At 40.7% G+C, this 14,244-nt stretch overlaps 1 protein-coding gene across 11 annotated transcripts in view; it reads right to left on the minus strand.

Moving 5' to 3' along the window:
- The window catches only part of HUWE1 (HECT, UBA and WWE domain containing E3 ubiquitin protein ligase 1), a 143,611-nt gene that overhangs the window by 30,999 nt on the left and 98,368 nt on the right, over window positions 1-14,244 (minus strand). For 8 of the 11 annotated variants that reach the window (XM_049704562.1, XM_049704565.1, XM_049704569.1 and 5 more), the window contains 10 exons: window positions 13,825-13,952; window positions 13,518-13,599; window positions 12,659-12,835; window positions 12,030-12,189; window positions 11,401-11,759; window positions 8,347-8,542; window positions 6,758-6,925; window positions 5,398-5,543; window positions 4,918-4,984; window positions 2,419-2,633 (listed from right to left, as the gene is read on the minus strand). In XM_049704562.1, the coding sequence (XP_049560519.1) occupies window positions 2,419-2,633; window positions 4,918-4,984; window positions 5,398-5,543; window positions 6,758-6,925; window positions 8,347-8,542; window positions 11,401-11,759; window positions 12,030-12,189; window positions 12,659-12,835; window positions 13,518-13,599; window positions 13,825-13,952 (1,698 nt within the window). The remainder of the gene's footprint in view (window positions 1-2,418; window positions 2,634-4,917; window positions 4,985-5,397; window positions 5,544-6,757; window positions 6,926-8,346; window positions 8,543-11,400; window positions 11,760-12,029; window positions 12,190-12,658; window positions 12,836-13,517; window positions 13,600-13,824; window positions 13,953-14,244) is intronic. The other 3 variants (XM_049704568.1, XM_049704564.1, XM_049704570.1) reach the window with 1 other exon arrangement.

Genomic DNA, 14,244 nt, shown 5'->3' on the forward strand with positions numbered 1-14,244 from the left:
CAACTAAAAGAGCCCGTGTGCTGCAACAAAGACCCGGTGCAGCCAAATAAATAAATAAATATTTTTAAAAAATGCATTGAAGAATTCTAGGCTCTGGGTAATAAGATAAGGTGACCCTGTTAACTATTAGAAATAAAAATTTCCCAGTAGTGAATAAAATACAAAGTTAAAACAGTTTTCTGAAAAAAAGTGTAACATTACCAGTAAAAACTGAAAAAAAAAAAAGCCTTGCAATTTGGGCAACTGAGTGGATTCGTGCAACTATGACTGAGTGGAAGGAATCTGGATTTGAAACCAGATACCTGGGCTCTAATCCTAGTCTTGCTACTCTGAAGTGTGGCCTTGGGCAAGTTACTGACCTCTCTGAGCCTTCTCTTCTCTCTGTTAAGGGGAGCAATACCAACAACCTTGCAGTGCTGAGGTGAGGATTATCAATAGTATCTATAAAGCACCTATGAGTACCCAGTACCAGTAAGTGGGTGATTTGACACATATTAAAGCAGATACTTAATAAATTTGCAATTAAGTGTCTTATTCCATAAGTATGCTATTATAACTACAACTGGCATAAATGAGTATAAGCTTTGAAATAAACGCCTAATGTATACTTAATACACACATTCCATAAAGGGCTTATATCCAGAATATATAAAGAACTCAGTAGAAAATAAGAATAAAAGACTTGGACACTTCACAAAAAAGAATATACAAATGGCCAATAAAGACAGGGAAATTTTAACCACAATGCAATACCAGTATGAACCTACTAGAATGGTTAAAATGAAAAACAGGAATACCAAGTATTGGCAAGGAGGTGAAATAATCCAAACACCCATATGCTGTGCTGGTGATAATATAAATTGACACAACTGCTCTGGAAAATTTGTTATCAGTTGCTAAAGCTGAACAGACCAGCAACTCCACTCCTAGGCACATAGCACCCAACAGAAATATATGAACTCACGTATGAACGTGTGTTGAGTGTGTGTGTATAAATACACACACAGACACGAACTTATGTATGTACCAAGACATTTGTATGAGAGTGACTGTAGCAGCACTACTTTTAATACTTCCAAAAGGAAAACTAGCCAACTGTCAATAAGCACTAGAATGGATAAGACTGTGTTACATTCACACAATGGAATGCTATACAGCAATGAAGATAAACTAAAACTACACACAAAGATGTAGTTGCAAACATGTTAAGCAAAAGAAGCCAGACACAGAACATACTGTAAGATTCCACTTATATAAAGCACAAACCCAATTCACGAACACAAGATAATGGTGACCTTATGGAAGTTCAAAGGGGAAGGGGAGATGTGCAAAGGTGTGAGTGGGATTAGTTTTTGTGGAGTTTCTAATGTTGAATTTAGTGGTAGTCATCCAAGAAAAATTAACTGGTGAATCACTTAGGAGTTGTGTATTTTTGTATGCATTTTAAAAGCTTGCATTAAGATAAAAATAGCTTAAAAAATGGCAGCTGCTGTCATAGATTCTTTGTCTGCAACATTATTGCCCCTGTTCCATTCTCACACCCTTTACTGCTTACTAACCATAAAATAACTATGTGACCTCCAAAACAAGGTCTCCTTTATGAAGAAAACCTCCTTGGGTACCCCTTTTACATATATGGGAACATGATATGGTTTCTTAAAGTGTCCTTTCACTTGAAAAATCCAACCTGAAGATAATTCTGTATCAGGACATATAAAATATGACTTCATTCTTTCCCATGCTCTACTGATGAACATTTAGGCTTTTCTTATATTCTATTTATTACCAATACTATTACCACATCAGGTGTCTTTGCACAGGTGTGAGTACATCTGGAAGATAAGCTCCAATACTGTGTACTTCATTTATTCTCCTGTCTCCTAGATACCTTTACCTAGGTGATCCACAGATACCTCTCAAATTCTATATTTTCTCTTCAAACCATTTCCTCCTCTAACAAAAGGAATAAAAAAAACAAAACAAGAAACATCTCTCGAGTCCTTGATTTCACCTTTATCCTCCAAATCCCATCTCGTCCATTTCTACTGTTAAAACATCTCTTCAACTCATTCATTTCCCCCACCAACTTCATCAAGGTCCTGTATTACCTAGACTACTATATCAGCGTCCCGACTGGTCTCTCTGACTCCAACCTTGCCTTTTGCAGTCTCTAATAAGGCAGACCAAGTGATTTTCTACAAAACAAATTAACAAACTACATCAACTCACTCCCTGCAAATGAGCCTGATGGCTCCACATCATGGAAAAAAAGGCCTAGCTCTTTAATGTGTCTTAAGAGGCCTCTGCCTCTCTCATCACTGGGTTAGCATGCATGGGCTCCTAGCAAAACATCCAACACATAGCAGGTATCCAAATGATTAACAGTATAAAATATTAAGCAGAAATTAGAAATCTTACCTCTTTGATCAGCTCAGACTGGCCCACAGTATAGCTGTAGTTGGCAATCAGGGTAGCAATACCAACATAGGATCTCACCAACTCTGCCAGAAGCCGAAGAATAGTGGAGGTGGGCATTAACGGTTTGCTGCCCTTGCCTTTCTGCTTGCCTTCCTCAGACGCCCGGTCCCCTTCTTTATCTTTCTTCCCATCCCGAGACTCCTCCGGAGTTGAAGCTGTTGAGAAAGAGCCAAACACTGGTTCAATTCCACACTGGAATATTGGCAAAATCAAGTCTTAGGTGGAAAGGATACTTCAGGCCACTAGTACAAATTGAATGCCCTCCTCCTACTGCAGTGGAAAGACAGATAGCTAATATGACACAGGTCTCAGATGTGCTCTACGGATATAGTTACAACAGACAGGCTTTACCCAACTGTTCGCACATCTTCCGCCATTTCCCTCCTCTTATACATTTTATGTTCCAGAAATACTGTACTAATAGTAGTTCTCCAAACATGCCTTGTATACACTTTTTACCTCTTCTTCCCACATGTCTGTGTGGCACACATTTACTTAATCTAGCTAAGCTCAAAAGATGATCTCCTCTATAAATGCTTTCCTGCTTCATCCAGGCATACTGACATGCTATCATTATCACGTGCCCACTATATCTTATCCCAGCACGCCTCCATTCCAGCAGTTATCTTGTACTAAAAGCATTGCATGTCACCCTCACTAGACAAAATTCTTTAAGTGCAGGGAATGAGTCTGATTCATTTTGGTGTCTACTATAGTCTGCCACATAGTGGGCAATGATGCTTCCCTTGAATGATACTACCATCACCCGCACTATACACTACATATGAGCAGTAAGTCCACCAAAATGAGTTAACCAATATTTTACCAATTATTAGCCTTTTAAGCTTATCCTCCAGGGACTAAACTGGCATTAAGTACATCTCAACTTAGATTTCAAAGATCCTTCCTGTCAAGGAGGAGCTCTTGAAAGGTCTCATTAGAATTGCTTCCACATGACATTTCTCTAATTCTTGGCAAGTAGCCAATGGGCTCTGTTGAAACTGCTAGAAAGTAAGAATCCACCATATAAATCTTGTAGCCAGAATAGTGTCACTGGCACCAAAGTTCTATAAGCTAGCATGGACGCTACCAAAAGAAATATACGGAGAGGTTTAAAGAGTAGAACTAAAGGATGTTACCACAGCAACCACTACTGGGTTAGTTAAGTTACAGTTCCATTAACTTTATTTATTCTATATTCCCCATGTTGTACAATATATCCTTGTAGCTTATTTTATAACTAATAGTTTGTACTTCTTAATCCTCTACCCCCTATACCATCCCTCCCCAATTCCTTCTCCCCACTGGTAACCACTAGTTTGTTCTCTGTATCTGTTGAGTCTGCCTCTTTTGTTATATTTACTAGTTTTTTAAAGATACACACATATATTTAAAAATTTATTTATTTTTTGGCTGCGTTGGGTCTTCATTGCTGCACGCGGGTTTTCTCTAGTTACGGCGAGTGGCGTCTTCTCTTTGTTGTGGTGCATAGGCTTCTCATTGCGGTGGCTTCTCTTGTTGTGGAGCACGGGCTCTAGGCACGCAGGCTCAGTAGTTGCGGCGCGCAGGCTTTAGTAGTTGTGATGTGCAAGCTCAGTAGTTGCGGCTCGTGGGCTCTAGAGTGCAAGCTCAGTAGTTGTGGTACATGGGCTTAGTTGCTCTGCGACATGTGGGATCTTCCTGGACCAGGGATCGAACCCATGTCCCCCGCATTGGCAGGAGGATTCTTAACCACTGCGCCACCAGCAAAGTCCTACTAGTTTATTTTTTTAGATTCCATGTATAAGTGATACCATACAGTATTTGTCTTTCTCTGTCTGACTTATTTCACTTAGCATAATGCCCTCGAAGCCCATCCATGTTGCTGCAAATTTCATTCTTTTTAATGGCAAGTTCCATTAACTTTAGCATATAATGAGGAGTGAGTGCAGGGCCAGGATGCCATATACTATGAAATGGAATAGATCCCAATAAGAAAACGTAGGCACATGTGAAATGTTGATATAGAAAGCTGGCTTTTGGGCCCAGGGTCTTTGATTTACTTGGCTCTGGGTCATTAATGGACACTCTTTAACATCACTGTTGTGCCTATAGCACCAGCTCTCACTGGGGCAATCAAATGGCAGTCTTCTGAAGACCCTAAAGAAAGCATTGTAATTTCTAGAGCTGGTGGCAATGGGGCCTACAGTCCTGAGCTGCTAGCTCTAAGGAGATCTGCATGTATTCCTGAATTCCTGAAGAATATAAAGACTTAATCTGGTCTCAGATAACTGGGATGGACCTTTTGTTTACAGAACGCTGTGCTCACCCCCGAGAAAGTTCACTTACGCAAGTAAACGTGACAATTATGCCTGTATTCCCCTATTGTCTGCCCAGGACACTCCGTTTCTTCAAGCTGTCTTCTCAAGAAATAAGAACAAGAGAAAAGCAAACCATTACCTTCTCCTTGGGCTGTCCCAGATGTGGAAGTCTCAGTGGAGGCACCATCTGCAGCAAAGACCTGACTCTATGGAGGAAGAAAACTCCTGAGCCATTATTAATTTCAAAGAGAGTTGTCCCCAAATGGCAGGACTCCTTTTCAGGGTACTGGCTGTAAATGTTATAGACTCTCTTTATCTTTTAACCACCTTTTCCTTCTGTATACTATAATCCGTGGGAAGCCATCATTATAAACAGCGACTGGAAGCTTGAGGGGAAAGGGAACGGGGGAAGATGAGAATGAAAAATGAATTAAAGAAACATTTCTAATCCAAGGAGAAAAAAGAAAATCCCAGGGACAACCCGATCTTCATTTTGAGGCAACAGATAATTTATAGATACATCAAAATTAATACCTTTGAAATATCCCTGGCATAACCCTATATCCCGTAGTAGGTACTGAAAAGGGAGAAGGCAGATAGAAGGCTGGAGCTGACTTACATTAATGGAAAATCCTGGCTGTGTGTCAAAGTCACTGCTCTGACGGGTAAGTGACCGGTACTGCTGGTATACATCATCACCCATGTCTTGCAGGAGCTGGCCAACCTCTTGAGTCATACCCCCAGGTTTAGGATCAGATTTGTCTGCTAGAAAAATAAAAACAAAACTCTTTAGTCTGTGCAATGTTAATGACCATCTGGTAGCCTGGTCAATTTTGCTCCAAGTTGCTACAAGTGTTTACAAGGTAATATTGCTAGGCTTTGATTTAAGAATGAGAAATGTAGAGAGAGCATGGTTGAAAGCCTCATTCTGTAACTAGTTTTGTGACCACAGGCAATTTACTCTCCTCACTGTCCTTAGCTGTCACTACTAAGCTTAAGTGAACATACCTGACATTTTGCCTAGTACAGTGAGAGGTCAATAAATGGTTGCTATATATAGCTAAATTATTATTATTATTATTTTGGGGGGAAGGAGGGTTTAGGAGGTGGGGTAAAGTAAGGAGCTCTATAAGGATTAGAGTAATGTATGGATGAAAAGCACTAAAGTAAAGACTCAGATTTTCTTGACTTGTTAAATGCACTATTCATCAACTTTTGGCAATTCTGTGGGACCTATCAAATAAGTATGTCCTGAATAAAATCCAGAAGGATCTGACTGGAATGGAACTTGAGTTCCAGGCAATTCATTCATGACTTTCCCAATACTTAAAAGCAGCACCTTAACTAAGGACAAAAGATAGGGATGGTGGTCTCAGAGGTCAGGAAGCCTAGCCACACCTTCTAATATTGTTCCCAGATCTTTGGGCAACAACTATGTTTTGTTTCTGAGAGTGAAAACATTGGAGACTTCTTGGTATTTTATTTTCAACCTGCTCAACCTGCTTATTATCTCCCCCCCCCCCCTTTTTTTTTTTTTTTGCGGTATGCGGGCCTCTCACTGTTGTGGCCTCTCCCGTTGCGGAGCACAGGCTCCGGACGCGCAGGCCCAGCGGCCATGGCCCACGGGCCCAGTCGCTCCGCGGCATGTGGGATCCTCCCGGACCGGGGCACGAACCCGTGTCCCCTGCATCGGCAGGCGGACTCTCAACCACTGCGCCACCAGGGAAGCCCTCTCCTTTTTAATCTTTGTTCATTCTTTCCTCTGTATGGGATGTACTCTCATACAAAAGATTCTGGCAATCTCCTTATCCTTATCATTCATACTGTATGACTATTAACTTCTTCAGAGAAGTGACTATGTGTCTTATTCATCTTGATTCCCAGAGAGTGGGCAAATACTTGAGTACTCACTAAGCCATGAGTTAGCTGAAGGGACCTAAACAAAGTGCCCAGCCTCCTCAGGTGGGCTAGTTACATACCTTCCTCTGGAGCATGGTATGCAGCCAAGGCATTTAGCATGTCATAGATCACTTCCTTGATAGTATCAGGAATGACAGGCAGAGGTGAGGGCTTCAAAGGGGTTGTCTTCACCAGCTGTACAGCATTAGGGCCTTTAATTCTAAGATTCTCAAATTCATCATCTGAAGCTAAGCCAAAGTGAGACAGGGAAAAATTAGTTAATAATGAACGGGTACCTACATTTGGTTACTGATAAAGACTCAGAAGCGGGGGGGCCACTTCCAAACAATGTTCAAGTAGTCTACTAGAAAATCTGGCTTTTACCTTCCCTAAATCCCACAGGATTTCATACAGCAATATCAAATAGTAAAAAAAAAAAGAGTATAGGCTTTGGAGTTGGGGACACTTGGTTTTGAAATCCAGTTCTGTTATAGGATCATGGCCAAATTATTTCAACAAACCTCAATTTTCTCATTCTTGAAAATTTGAGGATTAAAGGAGATCATACATGAGAAATGCCCAGCACAGAGCCAGGGTGGGGCTGCCAAAATAAGTAGTCCCTTTCCCAACTTTTTTTTTTTTTTTTGCGGTACGTGGGCCTCTCACTGTTGTGGCCTCTTCCATTGCAGAGCACAGGCTCCTGACACGCAGGCTCAGTGGCCATGGCTCACGGGCCCAGCCACTCCGCGGCATGTGGGATCTTCCCGGACCGGGGCACGAACCCGTGTCCCCTGCATCGGCAGGAGGACTCTCAACCACTGCGCCACCAGGGAAGCCCCCTTTCCCACCTTTTAATTTAAAAAACAAACAAACCAACAAACAGAAAAAACCCCAAAGCCCCACAACCCCACAGAAAAGTTGAAAGGTTAGTACAAAAAAATCCATATACTTTTCATCTAGAATCACCATTTGTCCACCCCTAAATATGTCTACCTGCATCTAAGATCAAGGATATTTTTCTACATAGCCAGAATACCATAATACCCAAGAAATTTAACACAGATACAATTATATTATCTAATATATAGTAACTGTTCTAACTTCTCCAAATCTCCTTTATCTAGATTCAGCATCCCATCAAGGTTGGTGGTTTTCTCTCATCTCCTTTTATCTAGGAGATCCTTGCATTTTTCCCTTTCACGACATTAATATTTTGGAAGAGTCTAGGTCAGTTTTTTTATGGAATGTCTCACAATTTGTACTTATCTAATTGTTTCCTCATAATTATAAGTCAAACATTTTTGGCAAGAATACACTGTGATTCTTCCTACTGTATCACATAAGTCACATGTCCATTTGTCCCTCAATTATCACTCTATCTGTAAACCATTCACTGTTTACATTCACTGTTGTCACATCAAGCTAAGTTATTTGAAGGCAAGGACTAGACTGAATGAGTCCTTGGAATCTCTGGCAGGAATTACCACAGGGCAAGGACCAGAGAAGCTACTGAACTACCCCTGAATTGACCCACTTGATCAACCAGCCAATGTCCCAATGCTTGCCTAAGGAGGTTTTCCAAGTTATAGGCTTCCTCACAGAAAATTTTTGGAGTTATACTAAGCCACAGACCTCAATGTCTCAAAGGCTAAGAGAAGGGTAAACTTACCAGTTCCTGAGCCTCGAGGGGCTGGAAGGGCAATGCGGATACAGCAGTTGGCCACTTCTGTGAAAATGTCTGGATTGCGGCATGCGGCTGGCCCAAGGACACGAAGGATGTAGTTGATCTCCCGAGAGCCGAGGCTGCCAGATACAACACCAGAGGTAGTGCTACCAGCTCCACTTGTAGCTGCTGAGCGAACAACCTAGTAAAGAAAGGGAGAACACTGCTGATTAAAGACCACTTTCTAAAACACAACTGCATTCAAGGAAGAGCTACCAAGGATTAAAATACCAACCAAGTTCTGCCTCAAGACAGTGGATGACAGCCTTTGATCTTTGGGAGAAAGATACACTTGGTCTTTCAAGTCCTATTCCTTCCCAATTCAAAAAATGTGGCTTACAAGAAAAGTTACAGCATTCAGCATACCCCCAAAATTATCAACTATTAGACTAGATGATACGTGACCTTTATATAAAATGGGTAACGTATATAGATCATTGATCATCCAGATTATGGCTCCCAAATTTAAGTGTTAGCTCCTAGCCTTCCCAAATGCCATCCCGATTTTAAACCAGAATGGTTCAAACTCTAAAAATATGTAATACTGACATCCACTTAGTATATAAGAACAAAATTAAATGCTTTCTTTATGTTTCAAAGTCAATAATCAGTCTTGGATAATGACAGCCAGGAGATATCAAACTACTTATGGACTGTTTGCTTTGATACCACAGGGCTTAGACATTGTCATGCTTTTGTTCTCATAAAATGACTTGTTAAATCATGGAAAGTATAGGAAAGTATAAAGAAAATAGTTCCACTGTATTTTCCACGATCTATTGCTTTGTGAATTATGTTCATAAAGGTAAAAATCTTTTGGACTCAATGCTTTTCTTACCAAATTGGTCATGCTCTTCCGTTTAGCCTAACAACTTCTACATCTTGCCTGCCAGGCTGCAATCGTAAAATAACTCCCATTTTTTAAATACAGAAAAGTGTAATTCCACTATGTGCCATCGTTTATTCAGTCCTCTGCTGGACATTAGATCTCTAGTCTTGATATTACAAGTAATTCTACAGTGAACATTCTTGTATATGTACTTGGCATACTTGACTTTAGTTATCAGATAAATTCTTAGCCACAGAATTTCTAGGTCAAAGGATATCTTAAACTGACAGTACCAAATTGCCCTCCAATGTGGTTGCACCAATTTCCACTCCTACCAAAAGTAAGAGTATGCCTGGTTCTTCACACCCGTACCTGCAATGGACATTATCAAGCATTTACATTTTGCTACTTGATACGTTAAACCTGCCACTGATCTTCCTTTGTTTCCCACACCCCCAAATAAAATTGCCTTTAAGCTTACAAAGTTTTCTGTCATCCAAAAAGAACCTATATTTTTTCATAGCATTTTAAAAAGTTGTATAAGCTTTAAACATTTTAAGTATGTTTGTTTTTAAGTCAGAATCCTGTCTGTATATAGTTGTTTCTTCTCTGTTGGGCTGTCTCCTGACCCTGGATCAGTGTACATGCTGTCTTTAACAGCCTTCTTTTGGTTTTGCTCATGTCAGGTGAAATCAAACAGGCTGGCTAAAGAAGAACTGTCTGAAGAATGTGAGATATATACTCATATACGCGTAGAAGTATGAAGCGGCACCACCTTTCTGGCAAGCAAGCTAAAAAACAATATATACCTTTTGATCCAATTTCTAAGCATTTATAAGAAAAACGACCTTAAATGTGACAAAGCTATGCACAAAAATACAAATAGCAACACTATATATCAACTTGGGAAACAATGTTCCAAGAGAGGAAATTGAAAGTGAAGTCAGTAGCATTCACCTGATGATTGCTGAGAAAGAAGTAGGAAAGAGTTTGTAAAAGTACTGTGGAGAAAAAGCCTTATTGGTGAGATGTTAGCCCCCAATCCCTCTGCTGATGTCTTAAAGTTGATGACATAAAGGTTTTTATTTTTCTAACTGCTTTGTTATTTCTTCTACTGCTTTATATGTTTCCTAAAATAAACAAATAGACCTCAGTTTTCTCATGTGCACAATGCATATTTGTAAACAGCTTATCACAGTCATAAACATTCCAAAAATTTTACTACGGCTGACCCTTGAACAACATGGGGGTTGGGGCACCAACCCTCCATACTGTCGAAAATCCACGAATAACTTACAGTGGCCCTCCACATCTGAGGTTCTTTATCTGTGGATTCAACCCACTGTGGATTGTGGTAGTACTATAGTGTTTACTATTGGAAAAAAAATCTACATATAAGTGGAACTGTGCAATTTAAACCTGTGTTATTCAAGAGTCAACTGTACTTTTACAACCCCAAAACACAACGTTTGGAAAACAGGCTCTTGGGTGAAGTACTCCTATAAGAGAATGACCTTTAAAACATGAACTTGGTAGAGGGTATCCTAGTTCCTTATTAACGAGTTTTGGAGGACACGGGGAGTGGGAAGGGTAAGCTGGGATGAAGTGAGAGAGTGGCATGGACATATATACACTACCAAATGTAAAATAGGTAGCTAGTGGGAAGCAGCCACATTGCACAGGGAGATCAGCTCAGTGCTTTGTGACCACCTAGAGGGGTGGGATAGGGAGGGTGGGAGGGAGGGAGAGGCAAGAGGGAAGCGATATGGGGATATATGTATAGCTGATTCACCTTGTTATAAATCAGAAACTAACACACCATTGTAAAGCAATTATACTCCAATAAAGATGTTAAAAAAAAAGTTTTGGTTCAAGAAACCTATATTGCTAGAGAGGACTTTCTAGATAAGAGCTATCACTATAGTAAATTTAAGGGTAAAAAATGTATTTTCTAGTACCTTTTAAATGTCACTCAATGGGATAATGAGTGACCTACATACCTAAGCAAGCACCTGAGCACACAGTTGGGAAATTTTGCTGGGCAGAGCATATCATCTGTAACACCTAGCTATATATACTTGATGAAGAATCGGAAGTCTATCTGCTCTGAGAGCAAGGAGAACAAGGTATTACGTAAAGCTAAACCAGCATCGGACACCAGAAAAACTCACCTTTTCCATGGTATGGCGGAGGGTGCAGGGGTCCTCAATAATGTGTCTTAAGAGAAGGGTGACCAGGGGAGTAAACCCATTGAAGCCTGAACTCTGGGTCAAATTCAAGATCATGCGGGTACTCTTCAGCTCTGCAAACATCATGGCATATTTGTGGTCTCGGGTGAGCCTCAGGCAGAGGCGAAGGGTGGCATGCAAAGTGTCTGGGTCCACAGGGACCCCTAGCATGCTCACACAGGCCCGGATTAAAACAGTCACCATATCCTCTGTCAGGCCCTGGATCAGGATCTCCCCAATTTTTGTTTCTTCCAGGCTTGTCTCCTTTTCAGTATTTGTACTGTCTAGGGCCAAGGGGGTATCTATAAATGGGAAAGTAAGTGTTCAGACAGTTAACTTGACATTTCCTCCCATCCTCTCCCTCTTAAGGTCCTATTAAGAGAAACAGACCAAATACCAATTCAAAGACCAGATGAAAAGGCACATAAAGAGGACTGTGTATCTTTAAGTCACCAAGCAATCTGATGGATAAGAAATCACTCATGATGAAATCTGGCCAGAATTTAAGCCATAAAGGCACACTAGCTTTGTGTAAGACACTCCTTGAAAGATTCACAACTAAAAGTACATACCATTGGCTTTATTTTCTTTACGTTTGATATCCATTTCTTTGCTTTCTTCCAATGTCTTCTCTAGTTCTTGCCCATTGCTGTTTTTAGAATTTTTATTCAGCCGTGGTACCCTCAGGAGTGTCAGCATCACCGGGCGCCGGTTCCCTGTTTCCTCATTAACCTAAGAATTCAAGCAAAAACATCTCTACTGAAAAAAGAATTGTAAGGGGGGTGGGAGAGCTGGAACTCTGTAGCAAAATGCTGTAACAGGAAGGAACCTTGGCAATTTATCCCACCCCTATCATTTACAGAGAGAAAGCCTGAAGGTCCTCAGAAGAAAAGTGGCATACACAAGACCCTACAGCAAATTATAAACTTTCCAATAGAGCAGACTCCATCCCCAACCACTCCCTAATCCTTGACTGAACACTTAAAATCATTTCCGGGTGGGACAGTATCAAATTGCCACAGACTCATGGCCTAACACATGGCTGTAAGAAGACTCAGTTCTCTGAAAACTATACCCCATTTAGGAGTGGTAATACTGTTCTTATAACAGGACTGCTGGTTCAGGAAGAAGCAAACGGAAAGGCATACTCAGCACCTTCCCCTCTTTTCAACCAAGTTTATGGCATTGAGTGAGCATGTACCTGCACCATTGTAGTGAACTGGACAGTGTATCTTCTTCGGCCTGCTGTGAAACGCACACTTGTCTCTCCAGATTTCCAGGCGGAATCAATAGTGCTATTGTTGCTTGCACTGTAACTACACCAACGTCCAGAGCGGTCATCAAACCAGCGCCAGTTGTTGTTGTTGGACTGTAGGTACTAAATACAAGAACACAAAGTTTCATTGTACTTCCTTACAAGGTTGATTGTTAGAAGAAATAGTAATTTCATCAGTGTTCATTGCTAAAGCGAACCCAAGAAAAAGAAATATATTGGACATTTTAAATGTTTTGCAAACCAAGAGAGAAGTTTTTATATACCTTAACCCTCGCATTCCTAAGCCTCTCCATAGGCACAAAACACTCTATAAATACCCTTATCCTGTGATGGTCTGCTTTCCTTTTGTTTCCAACTATTTTCCACAAAAGGTAAACATTTTAGATGTACTGGAGCAAAACTTCTGTTTCTGGGAAGGTACTAAGATGATGTGGCGTATATAATTTGCGTATAAGGAGCACTTGCTTTTGGAGGAATCCTTGCACACTCAGTCCTTCACATAAAAGAAGAGCCACTCCTCCTCTGGAGACAGAACACTTCTTTAACATTTACTTCCAGGGTAAGTTCTTAGACCCTTTAGCCAGCAGCTCCATAAAAAAAAAAAAAAAATTCTAACTCCCAATTCAAAAGAAAACTCTAGCTATCAAGATCCCTCAAGAGATTTATGCCTTGATCAGAGAGCTTTACATTTTTTTTTTTTACCACTATCCCATATTCTCTTCTGGTCTATTCTTGCCTCAAGAAGCTGAGCTGTTCTGCTCACCACATACACCATATTACGTACCTTAGTCATTTGGGCTCTCCTTTTTGAGGAGATGGCTGTCTTTTCATAGAAATCAATCAGAAGCAACACTGGGGTGATCCACCTAAAACAGGAGAAATGATTTACTCTGGGCAAGCCAGAAACCTGCACAACATGGGAAAATTTATCTTGATTTCATCAGGTACCTCACAATTTTCAAACCACAAAAGGTATCCAAGATTTGGCCCGTACATGACCCAGAAAACTCCCTGATTCAAGCCCTAAGCTTGAGGGCCCAAATCCCCAGGGCAATAGAAATGAAAACAAGAGAGATTACAGGGTCACTCACTTTGGGGTCTGGACCTCCTTTTGTTCCTTGGCGGCCTGTAGGCAGGGCTGAACCACTTCCAAGAGTTTGATTAGGACATTAAGGATGCCACTAGATTCAACCACCCAAGCACAAGGTAGCTTCAACTCCTGATTGATTAATCAAAGGAAAAAAAATAAAACAAATACCAGCTTCTACTCAGTATCAAGGATTAGCATGGTATAGAACATAAGAGCGAACGCTAATAGAATTGGTTGAATTCAAATTCCATTTCCACCACTTACCAGCTATGTGGTCCGAGATTAGTTACTTAAATTCTCTAGGCCTTGGTTTCCTCAAGGGTCAAAGGGAATAATTTCTATCTCCAAGGTAATTGTGATACACTGTGCCAAAACAGTGGCTGGTACATTAGTATGTGCTTAATATGGAAACTGTTACTAG

Source organism: Orcinus orca, chromosome X (genome assembly GCF_937001465.1).
Source record: "Orcinus orca chromosome X, mOrcOrc1.1, whole genome shotgun sequence".
NCBI classification, from domain to species: Eukaryota; Metazoa; Chordata; class Mammalia; order Artiodactyla; family Delphinidae; genus Orcinus; species Orcinus orca.